The sequence below is a fragment of the Barbus barbus genome (genome assembly GCF_936440315.1).
Source record: "Barbus barbus genome assembly, chromosome: 27".
In the NCBI taxonomy this organism is placed as follows: Eukaryota; Metazoa; Chordata; class Actinopteri; order Cypriniformes; family Cyprinidae; genus Barbus; species Barbus barbus.
This window is the reverse complement of record NC_136755.1, coordinates 19386531-19404309: the sequence shown is the minus strand read 5'-3', so window position 1 is coordinate 19404309 and position 17779 is coordinate 19386531. Positions and strand designations below refer to the sequence as shown.

The 17779-nt window shown below is 36.6% G+C and overlaps 1 protein-coding gene and 1 long non-coding RNA gene across 2 annotated transcripts in view; both read right to left on the bottom strand.

The window, feature by feature from the left end:
* Positions 1–16453, bottom strand: part of LOC306847502 (ephrin type-A receptor 7-like) — a 98261-nt gene extending 81808 nt beyond the window's left edge. The window contains exon 1 of the mRNA XM_079381456.1: positions 15790–16453. Within this exon, the coding sequence (XP_079237582.1) occupies positions 15790–16393 (604 nt within the window). The 5' untranslated portion in view covers positions 16394–16453. The remainder of the gene's footprint in view (positions 1–15789) is intronic.
* The window catches only part of LOC306847517, a 779007-nt gene that overhangs the window by 248998 nt on the left and 512230 nt on the right, over positions 1–17779 (bottom strand). The gene's annotated exons all lie outside the window — the stretch shown is intronic.

Below are 17779 nucleotides of genomic sequence, written 5' to 3'. Positions count from 1 at the left end.
GATGGCGTTCGGTGCAACATTCCAAAACCTAGTGAGCTATATTTTTTGACAAAATCCTAATATTAAACAGCCCAAATTCTTAGATTATTAACGTACAAATGAGTTATATGCAAACCAATATATATTTGTGCTTTTCTGACTTTAGTTCAATTATTTTTTTTATTCTATTTCTATTTCTATCTTTAAAATTTCTATTATTTAAGGGGATTTTGCTAAATAACATCCCTGATACTCAAAAGTTTTGATCAGTGCACTTCGGCGAATTCTCTCATTGGAAACAACAAAGTGCAGATGAACATGCGATGTAAATAAGAGATTAAGTCATCATACACTGCAGACAACATAACTGATTATAGCTTTTTTTAAGTGTGCTTACACTCACTCTAGACTGAATTCATTGATATCCTTTGATAATATGTTCTTTGCTCGCTGTATAATTAGTTTGTTGTTTGAATAATCATAGACAAGCTGCATTAAACTTAAAATGTGTTTTTATTAAACGTGATCAGGTTAAATACAAATTCTGTCTTATTAAAATATTTAGTGTCATATGGTAACCTACTTGCCTAAAACGTTATGATGTGCGTGTAGTTAATAGATATACAATAGGCTTGTTTGAGCACGTTTGACCAGAGACTAGAGCGCAATTAAACAGCTGTGCTTATAGTGATTGTCGGTGGCCGTCTTGAGAAGCAAGAAAGCTTCGGAAGACGGCTCATAATAAGGTTTTTACAAGTCGGAATGTAAAATTACGGTAATATCTCGTGAATATTTCACATGAAATTCTGTCAGTGTGAGGGAGAGATGTAGGGACGCGAGCTGCAAGGCGCCCAAGACTAATACAACCGCACTAGGCTATATAATTCTGGTCAGTTTAATAAATAATTAATCCCAAAACTATCACAAAAATTAAGTATCTTGGGGATGATCGAGGGGCACAAGGAAAATCTCAGACCCGGCCCTGCGGCGGGGGGTGCTGCAGTACCCTCAGCACCCCTAGTTCCAGCGGCCATGCCCTTGTGTTGTTCCAAACCATAAAGTGTTTAATTTATCTTTGAGCTCATCAAATATAGTAAACAGAAGCTCAAAAGTGCCTAATCTCAGGTGCTATGCAAACACATTTGAGCTTCCACAAGAATAAAGGTTTGTCCTCATGTCAAGCAAGTATGGTTGAAAAGCTGTTACTGGGGTATGTGTGCCATTTAGGTACTAATATGTACTTTAAACGTACTTATATGCACCCTCTGGGTAAATAAGGTACAAAGGTGCAGCTTTTGAAAGAGTACCAGTGTTAAATCTGACAGCAAATTTTGATTTAGTCTTAGTCTTTTGACTAAAATGCTATTTAGTTTTAAGGTCATTGTTGCACACAGAGTCCGAAATTCTCGTCCAAAATTTTCGCAGGTTAAAAATAAATATGACTTTATGTTGTGTCAATCACGTTTACACTTTTGTCTGTCATAAAATTTTTTGGATCAGGTTGGATTTTCTGCGTTTTCACATCCGTAGCAAGTAGGGGTGGCACGGTACACAGATGTCACGGTTCGGTACGTACCTCGGTTCGGGGGTCACGGTTCGATACAATTTCGGTACAACAGGGAAAAAAAAGACATCTACTTTGCTCAGTTTCTTTTATTTTGATGTGAAAATGCTAAATATTATTACATGTTATATATATAAAATCTGTTTTGTTTTCATTGTGAGTGTACACAAATAAAAGCAGACCTTTAACTACAAGCAACAGCACAAATAAAAATACAATAGAGTAAAGATACAAATAAAATAATCAGTGATTTTCAGGGGTTTTTTTTAGGTACAGAAATTGAAGTACGATTAAAGTAATCAAAGGTAAAACAGCATTGCATATTTGACTGTATAAATTAAAGATTACTCTTTATTAAAGTTACAAAAGCGATTCAATCAAGAGCAGTGAGTGATTTCTTTGTTGTTGCCGTTTATTTAATATTAACTGTCACTTTAAGAGAAAGCACTGATACTGTACGCTCAGCCGGCTATGTCTGCTATAGGATACTTACCAAGACGGGCATTTTGACAGAATTTTGTGTGAATTTATCCATTAAAACACAATACTTCAGAGAGAGCTTCATATTTGCGCGCGTTCTGAGGCGCAGGTTTGTGCGCTTCTGATGAACGCACGCACAAATCTTCTCACTGCGCGCGCGAGCTCGCGTCCTCTGGCTCTTAAATATTTGAGCTGGCAAAGCTTACATGACTTTAGTCTAAACACCGATATCAACGTGTGCTGTTCAGGTCTCACCTGTGCGCGCGCTATCAGCACCGGGTGATGACGGAATAAATGCTCATATTCCAGCATACGCACTCGCATTGAACAAGAGTGAATGATTTGTCCACTTATTTTTTTTTTATTTTCTTTCTCAACGCTGTTGTTATAATGTACTGGGAAACCAGAATGCGCATCCATTAACAGAAACATACATTAGCCGAACCCTATTTGTTTTACGTGTTATTTATAACAAACCACATGCGTTGTCAGAATTCAGTTGAACCGCGGTCCTAGCGCGTGCCGAACCGTGTGTGGAGAACCGTGCGGTTCGGTTTTTTTCCGCGAACCGTGCCACCCCTAGTAGCAAGCATTTTGATAGGAAAGGATGATGAATACGAAAAAAAAAAAAACGCATATGAAAATTTCGGACCCCGTGTGTAAGGACCTTTAGTCATATTTTAGTCATCTGAACTGCTTTAGTTTTAGTCAAGGTTTATTCGACTAAATGTCACAAGATTTTAGATTGGTTTAATTCCAGTGCAATGCATTTATTAAGCATTTCTCAAAAATTTCCAGACTCCTTATAGGCTATATTCCAGGTGAAAAAATCTATTAAACTGATATTCAGGATTTTACATGTAATAAATACACAGAATTAACTGCTGTGACACATAGCAAGCCTTTATATTAAAATTAAATAACAGAATTCTCATAAAGGAACAAGAACATTGTCTTCTTTTCAGTGAAATACCAATGTTTATAACATGCATTTTTTATAACAACTTGCTTACAACATTCTTCATTCTTTAAAGAAAATTGATTTATATAAATTAAATTTAGGTTAACCCTTATTAGCAGTGAGTGATTTTCTCTTTCTTTGGTTTTTTTGATATGACACAGACAACAGCAACTGAATTAGGGTGTTGTAAGGTTAAAACCGAATGCACAGATACAATATACTGATACACATATCCAATATTTTCCCAACTGTTTACATTGACTTAAGACGTAACCAAGTGTGTTTACGTGAATACCTGTCAAAACGGGTAATTTGACATAATTTGTGTGTTTATTTCTCTGTTCATGTGAAATAAGATGTGAAAGAGAATTTAATTCAGTACTTGTGCGTTGTCTGAAAGGTGTTTTCTGTGTGCTTTTTAAATTTAGCCATATGTCTGCTTTTCTCTTACTCACAGATGTTAACATTGACATGGAGCAAGTATCTTATTAAGTCCGGATGCATCAGTGGTTTCAAGTGTCGCGCATCTACCCTCCCAACCATGCAGGAGACATGTTCTGACTGGATCTCTTCCCAAATCTTCCCTCCCAAACATTTTTGTCTTGTTTTTGTATTCGTTGATGAAATGTCAACAGATTTTCGTCATAGTTTTAGTCATTCAAAATGAGTTTTATTTTATTTAATCTCATTTTCTTTGGTAAAAATATTGTTGACGAAAATTATGCTGAAAATTATTTGTCATTGAAATTAACACTGAAGGGTACCACCCCAGTGACAATTTTTGTACCTTTTTTCTGAGAGGGCTGAGTTTCTGTTGTGTTGACCATATTTATGCTGTATTTGTGTTAATCAACTCGGTCAAATTTATAAAGGGATTGTGTCTCTTCAGAAACCTGTGATTTAAACTCCTTGATTAATATATATATAACATTTACTATATCTTTATGAACTTTGAAACATCAAGGTTTGGGTTGCATGCACTTTCAACGGAAGGACAAATTGCTTTTTCATTTTTAATATCTTTTACAATATCTTCATTTGTGTTTTGAACACAAACAAAATGGGTTTGGAAAGGCATGAAGGTGAGAAATTGATGACACAATTTTCATTTTTGGGTGAACTAATCCTCTAACAACATGCTAACATCAAACTCTACTGAAAATTACCTGAAGTCTACCATGCAGAGTGCTATTTGTGTGGCACGCAGGGTTGCTGTCTATGTAAAGCATTCCAAATCAGTCACTTGTGAAGTGTCATGAAAGTTGGGATGATGCTTTAGAAGGCACCTGCCTGTGTAGACAGTATGTAGCGAGGCAGCTCTAAGCAGATCTAATGGGTGTAATTTATGTATAACACTCTACTGTGGTTACTGTCACAGTTTTGTAGCTCTGTGGAAAAATTAACCTGTTGAGATGTTTTTTTCCCCCTTCAGTGAGCATTTGTGTGAATGGAGGAAATGGAGGTTGAAGGTGACCCTGTGGCACAGATCCAGTTCTGTTTGACCCAAGACACCTGCAGAAAAACTCAACCCACCCACACACACAAAAAGACAGAAGCCCCACCATGTGCCAGGAGACAAATGGCTCCATCAGCCCATGTTTTGCATATGGTTGTATGCTTATGTGCGCTAACTGTACGCAGTTGTCCACGATCAGCAGTCTCTCAGGTGAAAGTGTGAATTTTTAAAGCTGCAGTTCTGGAGATGATGAACACTAGTGAGTGTCCACGGGGGAAGAATCACAGAGCCTGTACCAGATGGGCATAGGTGGCATGATGCCAGCCAGAACAAAGACTAGGGTGCCAAGCCACAAATGTCTGGCTGTCTTCCCTACACATCCCACTACATACATACACACAAATACAATAATCTCACCATCACATTGTAAATTATCTGGTTAACCCACCCTTTCTGATAACTGAGAGAAACAATTAGCTATGCGAGAAAGAAAGAAAGAAAGAAAGAAAGAAAGAAAGAAAGAAAGAAAGAAAGAAAGAAAGAAAGAAAGAAAGAAAGAAAGAAAGAAAGAAAGAAAGAAAGGTGACACTTCACAGGAACCAATTTTCACTAGGGATGTAACGATTAACCGCGAGCCGGTTAAAAATCGATTCATATGTGACGATTCAAATCAGTTGAGATGCTATTCAATTAGGGGTACATTAGTTTATATGAATGTATGTCTGAGGGGAACTTACTGTCTTTAGAAAAGTTTAGATGGTATTTTTTCTTTTCATCTTGCCTCTGCATAATGCATATTAAAGTTCATAAGTGCAGCGCTGCTTTGTTTACAGCGGAAACCAAGAAAACGCTTAAAGCGCCACCTGCTGGCAGAGAGTGAATCTGTATCATTTAATGGAGATATTTTTAAATACAGTAGTTTCACAAAACTGAAGTCAGACATTTCAAATTTTGAAATCATACAATTTAATTTAGATTAAAAACTGCTCATGTTGCATGTATGCAGCATCTTTGTTTGGATCATGTTTGGATTAAAATGCAGTGGTTGCCTCTAATTTTAAATGGAAAGAGCACAGACAAAGCCTTATTTTGTTTATATGAAGAGATTTCTTTTATTTGTGTTACTTATTGAATTGGACCTCGTTTTAAATTGTCAAATTAGTTTTGTTATTTACATTGTTTTTTAGCAGAGGCTTTTATCCAAAGCGACTTACAAATGAGGAGAATAGAAGCAATCAAAAGCAACAAAAGAGCAATAATATACAACTGCTATATTAGTATATTTTAGTGTTATATTTCAATTTCACAAAGAAATGTGCTGCATATTGTACAAGCAATAATAAAAGGACACATTTAATTTATAATTTGTCTTAAATCTAATTTTCTAAAATAAAAATCGTGAATCGAATCGTGAGTTGAGTGAATCGTTACATCCCTAATTCTCACTGTTAACTAGTTGCTTATTAGCATGCCTATTATTAACATATTGGCTGGCTGTTTATTTGTACATAAAGCAAATTTTGCATGACCATATTCTACATCCCTAATCCTACCCAATACCTAAACTTAACAACTACCTATCTATCGAACTATTAATAAGCAGCAAATTAGGAGTTTGAGGTAAAAGTTATAGTTAATGGCTTGTCAATTGTGAAAATTGGACCTTAAAATAAAGTGTGACCAAAAAAAATCAGAATAAAATCAGTAAAACAAGTGAAAACTTATATGGAGGAATAAAAAGAAAAGCGAATAATGGAATGATAGAAAAAGGCAAATCAAACAAAACAACAAATAAATAGAAGAAAAAATAAAAAAAACAAGAAAGCAAGAAAGTTAAAACAAGCAAAAGAACAAACTAAACAAAATAAAATAAACGAAACATGAAGAAAAGCAAAAGAACAAACAAAAGAAATAAACAAATGAAAGCAAGAAAGATAAAAAGCAAAAGAACAAAGAACATTCACAATAATCAAAAATAAAAGAAAACAACAGACTGAACAAAGAAACTGAAGAACAAAAACAAAAAGAACTTTCAAAAGATCAAACTAACTAACAGACAAGAGAAACACCCACCGCGTTTCAACTAAGCTGCACAAGGGTGTGTGTGTGTGGAAATATGGCAGACGTTGGCGTGAGAGTCGCCACACACCAGAAAGATCTCAGCAGCTGCTGCAGGCTTAAGACTTTTCTAATTATACATCTGTGAATTACAACGGCACCTTTAATTAAACTACTACAAATCACACACACACACACACTCAGTCCCATGCTTACATGTCTAATTATGTTTTCCCCTTTTTCCTCTTCTCTCTCCCTGTCATTAGTTCTTCTCTTTCCTTCTTTGCTTCGTTTGTGCCATCTCTGTAATTACTTACAGTGCCTAACCTATCTACACATTCACAGCATTTTATTTCATCCTCAAAGTCCAGCTATAAATGACCATTATATTAAAATGGGCTGGTTTTGCTACTCTACCTTTAAGACATGTGTCTGTTTGTGCCTACTGTACCTTTAAGACACTGCACCTAAATAAACAAGCCTTACAAGGACGGGATGAAAAGCTTAAAATTAATGTAAATGCACAATTTTTTTAAAAATGTGCACAATGGGAAGGCCAAGGCGTTTGTTAAAGCAGATGGTCTTTCTAGAGCTGCACTTGCTGGTACGTCACATTGCATCAGATAAGCTGCTCTCTGACACACAGCAGCTACCCACAGACACAACGAATGACCTGCACTGCCCCCTAACACACACACACACACTGTGCAAGTACACTGAAATGCCCTCTGGTCTTCTGCATTTCACCACTTTGTCCTCAAATTAAGCTTCTACTCACACAGTCATTCCGAGACAGATGAAGAGAGACAGAGAGTGGGAGAGAAAGAGAGAGAGACAACCATTTCTCATCTGATTCATTTAACTGAAAGCTTGGTCTTCGCGCTGAAACATACTGCACATCTTAGATGATCTCTTATCATATGGACTTTTAACGTGACTAAAATGTTGCTTCCTGTCTTCTCTTAAGTAAAACATGAAACGGCATTTACAACCCATTTTACTTCCAACATGACAGATTCCTGAGTAAAGGAACAACAACTAAAGATAACTATATATGTATCCCCAATAATGTTCCGTTTATAACAAGCATGCAAAGTAGTTATGTTGTCTGTCACTTTAAATAATAAATAAAACAAAACATTATAAGTTATTTGGCTTTTGGTTAATATTATCCAGTTGCCTGCATGACCTAAGCAACATCAGTGGAAAAACAAGTTTTTACTTTGATTAAAGGTTATGAAGGATATTATTATATTAATCAGCCACAAAATAAACATGAACATGAATTAAAAAGAAAATGTTGTTTTCCATTGCTCACAGCCCATTTCAATTTTGTAACCTGACATATTTCTAAGGTGAAACGGCACTAATGAAAGCAAGAACAAAACAATAAAAAAGAAAAGATTAAATGAAATCAATAAAAGTAAACAAAAAGAATAAAGAAGAAATAATTACATTGTAGAAGCGCATTGTGCATTAATAAAGTAAATAGAGTGAATCTTGATTTCATGTTAACTTGAAACCTTCAAATGTTCGATGACAGACCAACTGATGAACAAAACAAGGCAAATATCCACAAATCCTTCTGCTACTTGTTAAACTGTAATGATTAGACTTCACGCGGTTTATCAGAATTTGCATTTATCACTGACTGAACATAAATCAGAAAGACCGCTCCAGTAACCCCTAAATCCTTTCCTGCATTTTCAGACAGAACACAGGCCCACAGCGGCCTGCAAATAATTAAATGTGATGCTTCAAGGCTCATGGCCTCACACACACACACACACACACACACACAGAGAGTCCTGTCAAGTGCAACCTCTCCAGACACAATCAACAGCTACTCATGGCCTGGGTCAATACTATCGAGCCATTTAGTTCAAAAACACTCGCTCTTGCACACACACAGTGACGCGAACACATAAATCATACTCACATTCTTCAGAATCGCCGTTCATTCTTCACTCATTAACATCACTTTCTCCCTCTCTCGCTCACACACACACACACGTACAGGTGTCCAAAAGTGCCGACCCACAGCACACAGCGAGCGGACAAATCCACAGTGTGCTTGAACAGTTTAGTGAAGCATTAGAGCTGATCAATAGCTCAGAGTTCCTGAGAGAGCGGCGAGTCTGCCCCGCACATCCATCTCATTAGCATTCAGCTGAGACCTGAGCTCACACCAAGTGACGCCGTCGCAATCTTCAAATTCACCATCATCCCTCAAGCCTCCAGTCCACCTCATCCATACTTCATGCCTTTCTCCCTCTATCCCTCCACTGTACTTCTGCTTCATTATTCTTCTTTGAATGAATGAATATTTTGTGTTATTCTGTATATTTTTCACAACTTTTATTGGCAGAGACAGGAAAATAAAAAGAGAGGGGGAAAGGATCAGGAAGTCAGACTCAAACTGGCATCACCTGCATTAGCACTAATTCAGTGTTAGCACAAAAAACTAAAAACAAAATTAAACAAAACAAAAAAAATGTATACACAAAAAAATAAATACACTAATAAAATAAAATACACATTTTTTTTTTTAATTAAATTATAAATAATCATAATATTGCCAAAAAAACTCATTGCTCTTATCTTTCATTGTCTTTGATGATTATTTAATTACTTGGAAAAACCTGAATAAAAAGTTCATTGCAAAATTAAATTATTTCAATTTAATTTGCTAATACTAAAAAAGTAAAATAAAATAAAACAAAGCAGCATATTCAATAGAATGTTTGTTTTCCGCTAGAATCGAAACTAGCATCAAGCTTTGTGCAAATTACAACCCGAATTTCGGAAATGCTGGGACGTTTTTTAAATTTGAATAAAATGAAAACTAAAAGACTTTCAAATCACATGAGCCAATATTTTATTTACAGTAATTGAGATTAGACCGGGATTGAGATTAACTTTTTCACTCACCAACCAATTTGCCTACTAAATTTTTAAGTTACCGGCCATTCATAAATTCTACTAGCCAAAAAAACAACAGAAATAAACCAACAGCCCGAGGCTGTCTACACTGGAAGTGACAAAGCGACCGTTGCAAATAATTGTGTGTCAGTACTAGGGGTGTGCAACACTAACAAAAAAAATAATCTCAACATTTTCTGGGATTTTATCGATAAAGATAATTAGACATTTTGATGAAGGTGTTATTGTGCTGGTATCTTAAGGACTGCTGTGGACAGCTGGCTCCTAAAGTTTTTGATATTTTTCATATTCTGTGTGGTCAGTTCACAGCAGTGATAGAAATTAATATTTTCCAATAAGTTTAAATCGATTTTTACCATTTATGGGAATTTTTACCTTATTAAAACCTATCTTTTGAGTAAAATTCTTACATTTAATCAGTCAATTATAATAATACATTTAGGCTGTTACTAAACAAATGAAATGAGTATCAATAAAATTAATCTTTACAGAAGATGCATATGAAGTGGCATTTAGATGCATTTACACATGCAGCTAAGAGGGACATGGAATGCTTTAACCTGCCGTTACAAATGCATAAATAATGTTTTGATATTTTAAACATGAAATGTTGAATACTGATATATGAAATTATTTAAAAAAAATGAAAAGATACTGTAAATGTGAAATTAAAATCACCAGTAGGTGGCATCAAGTCACTGTTAATAAGCGAGTCATTGTGATTGAACCAAATCATTTAACGATTAATTGATTCATTCAGGAACAAAACACCATTATGTTGCTCAGACGCGCAAAACAGCGCTGTGGCTGGAATATTTTTTGTTGTCGAAATGGCACAAAAACAGGAAAAATGGTGGCTAAAATGTAAGTCTCTTGATATTAACTTATTGTTTATTGAACTGTTGAATAACGCACTCAAAATGCACACGTGCACCAAGTTAGTCTAACCAGACTTCATCACAGTCGCGTATGAGTGCACTCTGTAGGTGTTTTGTTTGGTTTTTGCAATATACTCGATAATGTCATGTCTCACGAGTTCAGTATTTGCACTAAACCTGTGCAGATTTTGCTTGCATGAACTTCCCCAAAACATTAATGAGCGAACATAACTTACGAAAAGTAACCCGCCAAATTGGCTAGTGATTTGACAACGTTACCCGCCACAGCTGATTTTTACCCGCATTTGGCGGGTTGGCGGGTGTTAATTTCAAACCCTGAATATAGAGAACAAATGTTTAAACTGAGAAATTTTACAATTTTATGCACAAAATGAGCTCATTTCAAATTTGATGCCTGCTACAGGTCTCAAAATAGTTGGTACGGGGGCATGTTTACCATGGTGTAGCATCTCCTCTTCTTTTCAAAACAGTTTGAAGACATCGGGGCATCGAGGTTATGAGTTTCGGTGTTGGAATTTGGTCCCATTCTTGCCTGATATAGGTTTCCAGCTGCTGAAGAGTTCGTGGTCGTCTTTGATGTATTTTTCATTTAATGATGAGCCAAATGTTCTCTATAGGTGAAAGATCTGGACTGCAGGCAGGCCAATTTAGCACCCGGACTCTTCTACTGCGAAGCTATGCTGATGTAATAGCTGCAGTTTGTAGTTTTGCATTGTCCTGCTGAAATACACGTTGTCTGGAAGGGAGCATGTGTTGCTCTAAAACCTTTATATACCTTCCAGCATTCATAGTTCCGTCCAAAACATGCAAGCTGCCCATACCGTATGCACTTATGCACCCCCATACTATCTGAGATGCTGGCTTTTGAACTGAACGCTGATAACACCCTAGAAGGTCTCTCTCCTCTTTAGCCTGAAGGACACGGCGTCCGTGATTTCCAACAAAAATGTCAAATTTGGACTCGTCTGACCATAGAACACATTTCCACTTTGAAACTGTCCATTTTAAATGAGCTTTATCCCACAGGACACAACGGCGCTTCTGAACCATGTTCACATATGGCTTCCTTTTAGCATGATAGAGCTTTAGTTGGCATCTACAGATGGCACAGTGGATTGTGTTTACCGACAGTGGTTTCTGGAAGTATTCCTGGGCCCATTTAGTAATGTCAATGACAGGATCATGCCGATGAGTGATGCAGTGTCGTCTAAGGGCCCGAAGACCACAGGCATAACACAAAGGTCTTCGGCCTTGTCCCTTACACAGATTTCTCCAGTTTCTCTGAATCTTTTGATGATGTTATGCACTGTAGGTGATGAGATTTGGAAAGCCGCAATTTGACATTGAGGAACATTGTTTTTAAAGTATTCCACAATCTTTTTACTCACTCTTTCACATATTGGAGAGCCTCTTCCCATCTTTTCTCTAAGACATCCCTTTTATAGCTAACCATGTTATAGACCTGATGTCAATTAACTTAATTAGTTGCTAGATGTTCTACCATTTACATTTACGCATTTAGCAAACGCTTTTATCCAAAGCGACTTACATTGCATTCAAGTTACAGTTTTTATTTTATCAGCTCTTGCTTTCCCTGGGAATCGAACCTATGACCTTGGCGTTGCTAGCGCCATGCTCTACTATCTGAGCTACAGGAAAGCCTGATACCAGCTGAATCTTTTCAAAATTTCTTGCTTTTTCAGCCCTTTGTTGCCCCTGTGCCAACTTTTTTGAGACCTGTAGCAGGCATCAAATTTGAAATGAGCTCATTTAGTGGATAAAAGTGTAAAATGTGTCCATTTAAACATTTATGTTATCTATGTTCCATTGTGAATAAAATATTGGCTTGTGATTTGAAAATCTTAGTTTTAATTTTATTCAAATTTAAATTTATGGCATCATCACAATCCTAGTCAGAGCATGTGTAATAAATACAAGATTTTGTGTTTTTCATGCTCCGTTTACCATCTTCCTCCAATTTAGTTTTTTCTCTCCATCTATTTCTCTCGGGTCTCATCCAATCTGTCCCTTCACACATTCCTCAGCTCCTGTCCGCTCTCTGATTGGCTGTTGGTTTTTGTCTTCCAGAGTCATTAAATGTGTGGTGTGAAATCCTGTTCATCGCTGGCCTTTGAATCATCCTCTCTTTTGAGAGTTATGACGAGCCTTTTCTCTTATGTAGTAACGCCATTCACACATACAGCTCATCATGACTAAAACATCTGAAGCATCACACACTCACATTTTCAAACAAAGAGCATGTGGGCACAGCTAAAGACTCAAAAAGATAAAGAGAGTCTAAAACAAACTCCCTTCTCAGGTGAATGACTAGTTGACTACTTACTAAACATAACAAAAAGAAACTGAACTTGATTTTAACCCAGAACATTCTTTAAAAAATAAGAAAAATAAATGTTTTTTATTTTAAAGTTAATAAAAAAAAAAGTCTGAATGGCTTCTATGTATTAAAAGGTTGGAGCTGAATTAATTAGAGCCGAAGCACTTAGAAAATTAAGAAGCAGTGTGAGAGATTGAATATAGTGCTGCTTTGCCTTGACCCTGGCATATTTCTGTGAGTGTTGATTAGTAAACTGTCATTGTGGCTATGTGTGAATAGTGTACTACAAATGAGGTGAAACAGGAAGTCAGGGACAGGCTGTGTTTGGACATATGTATCAGCTCACACTGAGGAGAATTAAGAAGAAGTGTTAGCGAGGGGCGAGTGGGAGATGGCGAGCGTCATGTGTGGGGTTTGATAGTCTGTCTCACCCACAGTGAGTGTGACCGAGTCTGTAAAAGATAATCTGGGGTTACAGGACTAATCACAAAGATGAGATGACAGCGAAGACTGACCTAAGCACAAAGAGAGAAATTGAGAGACCTCACGCATTCAGATGAACAACATACAGTAATTGCTAAACAAGGACGCATTCCACTCTCCACCCAAAAAAATACTGTGGTAATACTAAGGCACAGTAATGTCATTAGATGGCAATACCATGGGAGTTTGAAATATATACGGTACTAAATGATCCATGTATTATAGCAATTAAATACCAAAAATATCATGGTACAATGTTGGTTTCACACATGAAAACAATGGCAATTAGATACCAAGGTATAAAACTTAACATTTTTATGAGCTCCAAAAACCTTATATTATGTTATGTTACGTTACATTATAAAAATTAACAAGATTTTTTTAAAGGAGCATATCCAAAAAAAAAAGACCATTGTAAATAGGCCTACTGTATTGTATAATATTGCATCATGTTATATTGTATTATATAATATAACATTTTATTATATTATATTCTTTAAATTTGCCCAATATGTATTTGTTTGTAAGTTTACTTCGCCCACGTATCACATGCCTCTTAGTGATTTATGATTCATTGACAACAATAACAAAATAAAGACACAATGCAGGGTCTGTTATAACAGCCTGCTGCTGTATGTGCGAACTGACTACAACTCCCACACTGCATCACACAATTCTTCAAGATGGACTGTGAAATATCACACTGACAAACACACACACACACACACACACACACACACACACACCATGTAGCGGCTGTTGATAATGCAGTGACGCACTGGTCAAATGACACACAGGAGAAGTGGAAGGAGAAATTCCACCACCCAAACACTAACAGACAGAAAGCTCAGAGAGCATGACACTCTCAGTCAGCGCTGACGTATTTCTGACCCTTGAAGTGAAACCGAACGCATGACTGTTAGAGTCGCTGACCCACGTCAAAGCAACCAAACAGCTGGGAGCTTCTAAAACCATCATGTCACACATCTAAAAATGCAATCTGACTAAATCCTCCACATTTGAAAAGAAGTTGGGTTTTAAATAAAATGAAAATGAAATTTGTCATCATTTACTCACCGTTATGATGTTCTAAAGAAATATCTTTCTTAAATTAAAAGCAAAAGATTTTGGAAGAATACCCTGGCTAGTTTTTTCAATATAATGAAAATGAATGATGACTGAGGCTGTCAAAAAAATGGCACAAAAAGAGATGTTAAAACCAAGTCTTTTCCAAGTCTTCTGTTGCCATATTATAGACTTGTGTAAAGACCAAGACCAAAATTAACTAACTTTTTGGTAACACGATACAATATATTTTAATTTACAGTAAGATTTATCTTGGTTTCATTTACTTCATTAATTTACTTTTTACTTTACTTTTGTCATTTAGCAGACGCTTTTGTCCAAAGCGACTTACAAATAAGAAAAAGTAACTAAAACTAAAAAGTTACAACTCTATAAATACTATATACCCACATATTTAAGAAAATAAAGAAATTAAATAAAATTGACATGCATATAACAACATTTCAATAATAAACATATAAATGAAAAAATTTAATAAAAAGCGATACTACTATCCCTTGCCCGTGTCCCTGCCCGGTGGAGTCGCACGGTAGAGTCGATGGTCTTTACACTCTTTACTTTTGTCATTTAGCAGACGAAATTTATAATGAATAGTGTCATTTACATGCACTAACAATAAAAAAATACTTCTTCAGCATTTGTTAATCTTAGTTCATTACATACATTATATCATTTGTCCAGCAGCATCATTAAATGTCTAGTTCTTAATTCTGTTTTATACTATACCTGTACAGCACTTGTACAGGCTTCAACTTTTGAACAAAACTTGTTTTTAAATGTGCTTTATAAAAAACAAAAGACTAAACTGATCTAAACATACAATACATTAACTAATAGGACTTTATTGAAAAGTGTTACCATTTTTATGAGTCAGATCTTTGAAACGAGTTAGTGAATCCAGTTCACAAAAAATGGTCAGAATGATTTGTTTATAAATGAGACCGATCTGGTTTTGCTCACTGATTTAATGATGCAGTTGCAATGGTTAACAGCTCACTAGACGGTAAGTATATCTATGAATGGTTCATTTTTACAGGACTCAGAATATAATGAATGATTCATATTGATCACTTTATGATATTTTGCAGTGTTTTTAAAGATTACATGTTTCAGTCCATATTAATTGTACAAACACGAAAAATATTAACTCATTTTTAAAGAAATTTCAGTCACTTTATTTTCAGGTCCAATTCTCACAATTAACAAACCATTACCTACGACTTTTGCCTCAAACTCCTAATTTGCTGCTTATTAATAATTAAGTAAGTTAGTTGTTAAGTTGTTAAGTCAGTCATGCAGGTGTAAAATTAAGGGTGAGTAACTCATGACAATTTGCATTTTTGCATGAACTATTACTTTAATAAACAGACCAAATATTTCATCATCTGGCAAAAAAACAAAACACTGATAACCTGCCTAAATCATGAGACTTCAAGGACTGCTTTGATTTCACCAAGGTTGCTTTGTGTAAAACTCAAACCATAATGCGTTTTAAACTTTTGTGCTACAGTACAAAGTTTTGGGTAGAAGAGTGTTTCTTACCCTCACAGCTGCTGTGTCCCTCCTCATACCCAGCGCTGCAGCTGCATTTCCCGATGGGCACCAACCACTCCCCTTCAGCACTGCAATGCATTCTGGGAGGACTGTCCGTGTCCACTTCAGAGTTATTCACGCATGACCCTCTCACCTCCACCAGAGTCGAGAAGGCAGCTTCAGCTACCGTATCCGGGAACACTGCTAAATTCTGCACTGTTGACAAACAGCGTTTGTAGTACACCCTCACGGAAACCAGCGCCACGCACGCACCCACATCCTGGAAGGCCAGATGGAATCCTTTGCGGTTGAGATGTCCAATCTCACGGACTTCTGTGTTAAGTTTCATCTTGCGTTCTCCCAAATCACCCTGTGTGAAACTTTCATCCGCCGCAATGGTGTCGATTTTGCTGTAGCGATCTTCGCGGGTGACGCGGCCCAAGTCCCAGTCGGACTCGGCGTAGAGGAGGTTGAAGGTCTCCTTACAGCTACCAGATACGCCTGGGATGCTATTGCAGTCTCGCAGGGTGAACTGCAGTTCGATGAAGATGCGCTGGCCGCCCTGCCGCCATATCCAACCCGTCTGGAGCCAGTTGTTCTGACTGGGCTCCATCACGTTGCATACTTGATATGTGCGAATGGGCTTGTATTTCTCATCGACACCGCTGATTTCCTCCCACTGAAATGAAAAGAGAGAGAGAAAAAAGGTTTCAAATGAAGAAATGTTTGAATAAGAATCATGGACTGTAGATCTAGACATTATTGCAAACCTTTTTTTTGCCATTTACCTCTTAACACAAAATAAATATTTTAATAATAAAATAAATTATCTATTAACACTGGTGTAATGTACCAGCTTTTTGACTGTGCTTTAAAAATCATGGTCTTTCTATTAACATTGGTGAAAATAAAATTTTCAAATGCTACCTGTGGTAAATTAAATGCCTAAAAAAAGAGGACATCTATATAAACAAAGATGTAAATTAGTAACTTATTGCAGATTCATAGGCTTAATTTTTTCAAAGAGTAAACATCATTGTCAATAAGAGCATCATGTTGGCATTTATACTTAGTGCTTACAGTTTATTAAGCTTAATGCCAAATTAGCTACAGTATATCAAACACAGAATATATTAAGACTAAAGCATCTTCAATCAGCACCACAAACAAGCTCATTGTCTTGTAGAGAGATTATAATGAGCCTCTGAAGATGAACACTCTCACAGTGTTTTCACAATTAATTGCAATGTAATGAAGATCCTTCGTTTCTGAGGGAATTGAGCAGTTTGAATCCGCATCTGAGTTTGGCAGAGTCTCTCCACAGATACGACTATGAGTGGCAGTGAATTTCAACGCATCCTGTTGAAAACCACAGAGAGATCAAACCGTAGCATGTATGCATGTACGTGTGTGTGTACGTCCACGCAGCTGTGGTGAGCAACGTCTGGGAGCAGGAGGAGGAGGATTTAATCGCTGTCAGGTCCAGAATTAACAAGCTAAACAAATAACAGCTTGTAGCGAGTCCCCAGCACACAGTCGTTTTTCCTCACAGATAACGTTACGAATGATGGAACGTATCCTTCCTGAGCTGAGCCGTCCTCTATAAGGCTTACTGCTCGTCTCAGCTATGAATCAAGCTATGCATGTAATCTTTAGCACGTGGTTTAGCATTGAGAAAGAGAGAGGAAGATGTAAGATGGGAGATAGAACACAGAAAGAGACAAATGGGGTTTATCTGGTGAGGGCAAAGCAGTCCATACTGGGATTACAGCAGGGATGAGTAAGTAATATAGTTGGGGAATCAAGACGCAGAAAAGAAACAAGAAATAGACCGGTAAAAGGTAAAGATGTGGGGAAGGAGAGAGATGGAGAAAGAAATTGGGTATAGGGTTTAGCCCAAAATCGCATTGAACAGCAACTACACTGATGTATGCCTCACAAATCTCAAGTACATCATAACACATTAACACATGATTGTGAATTTCGAGTCAGATATGAC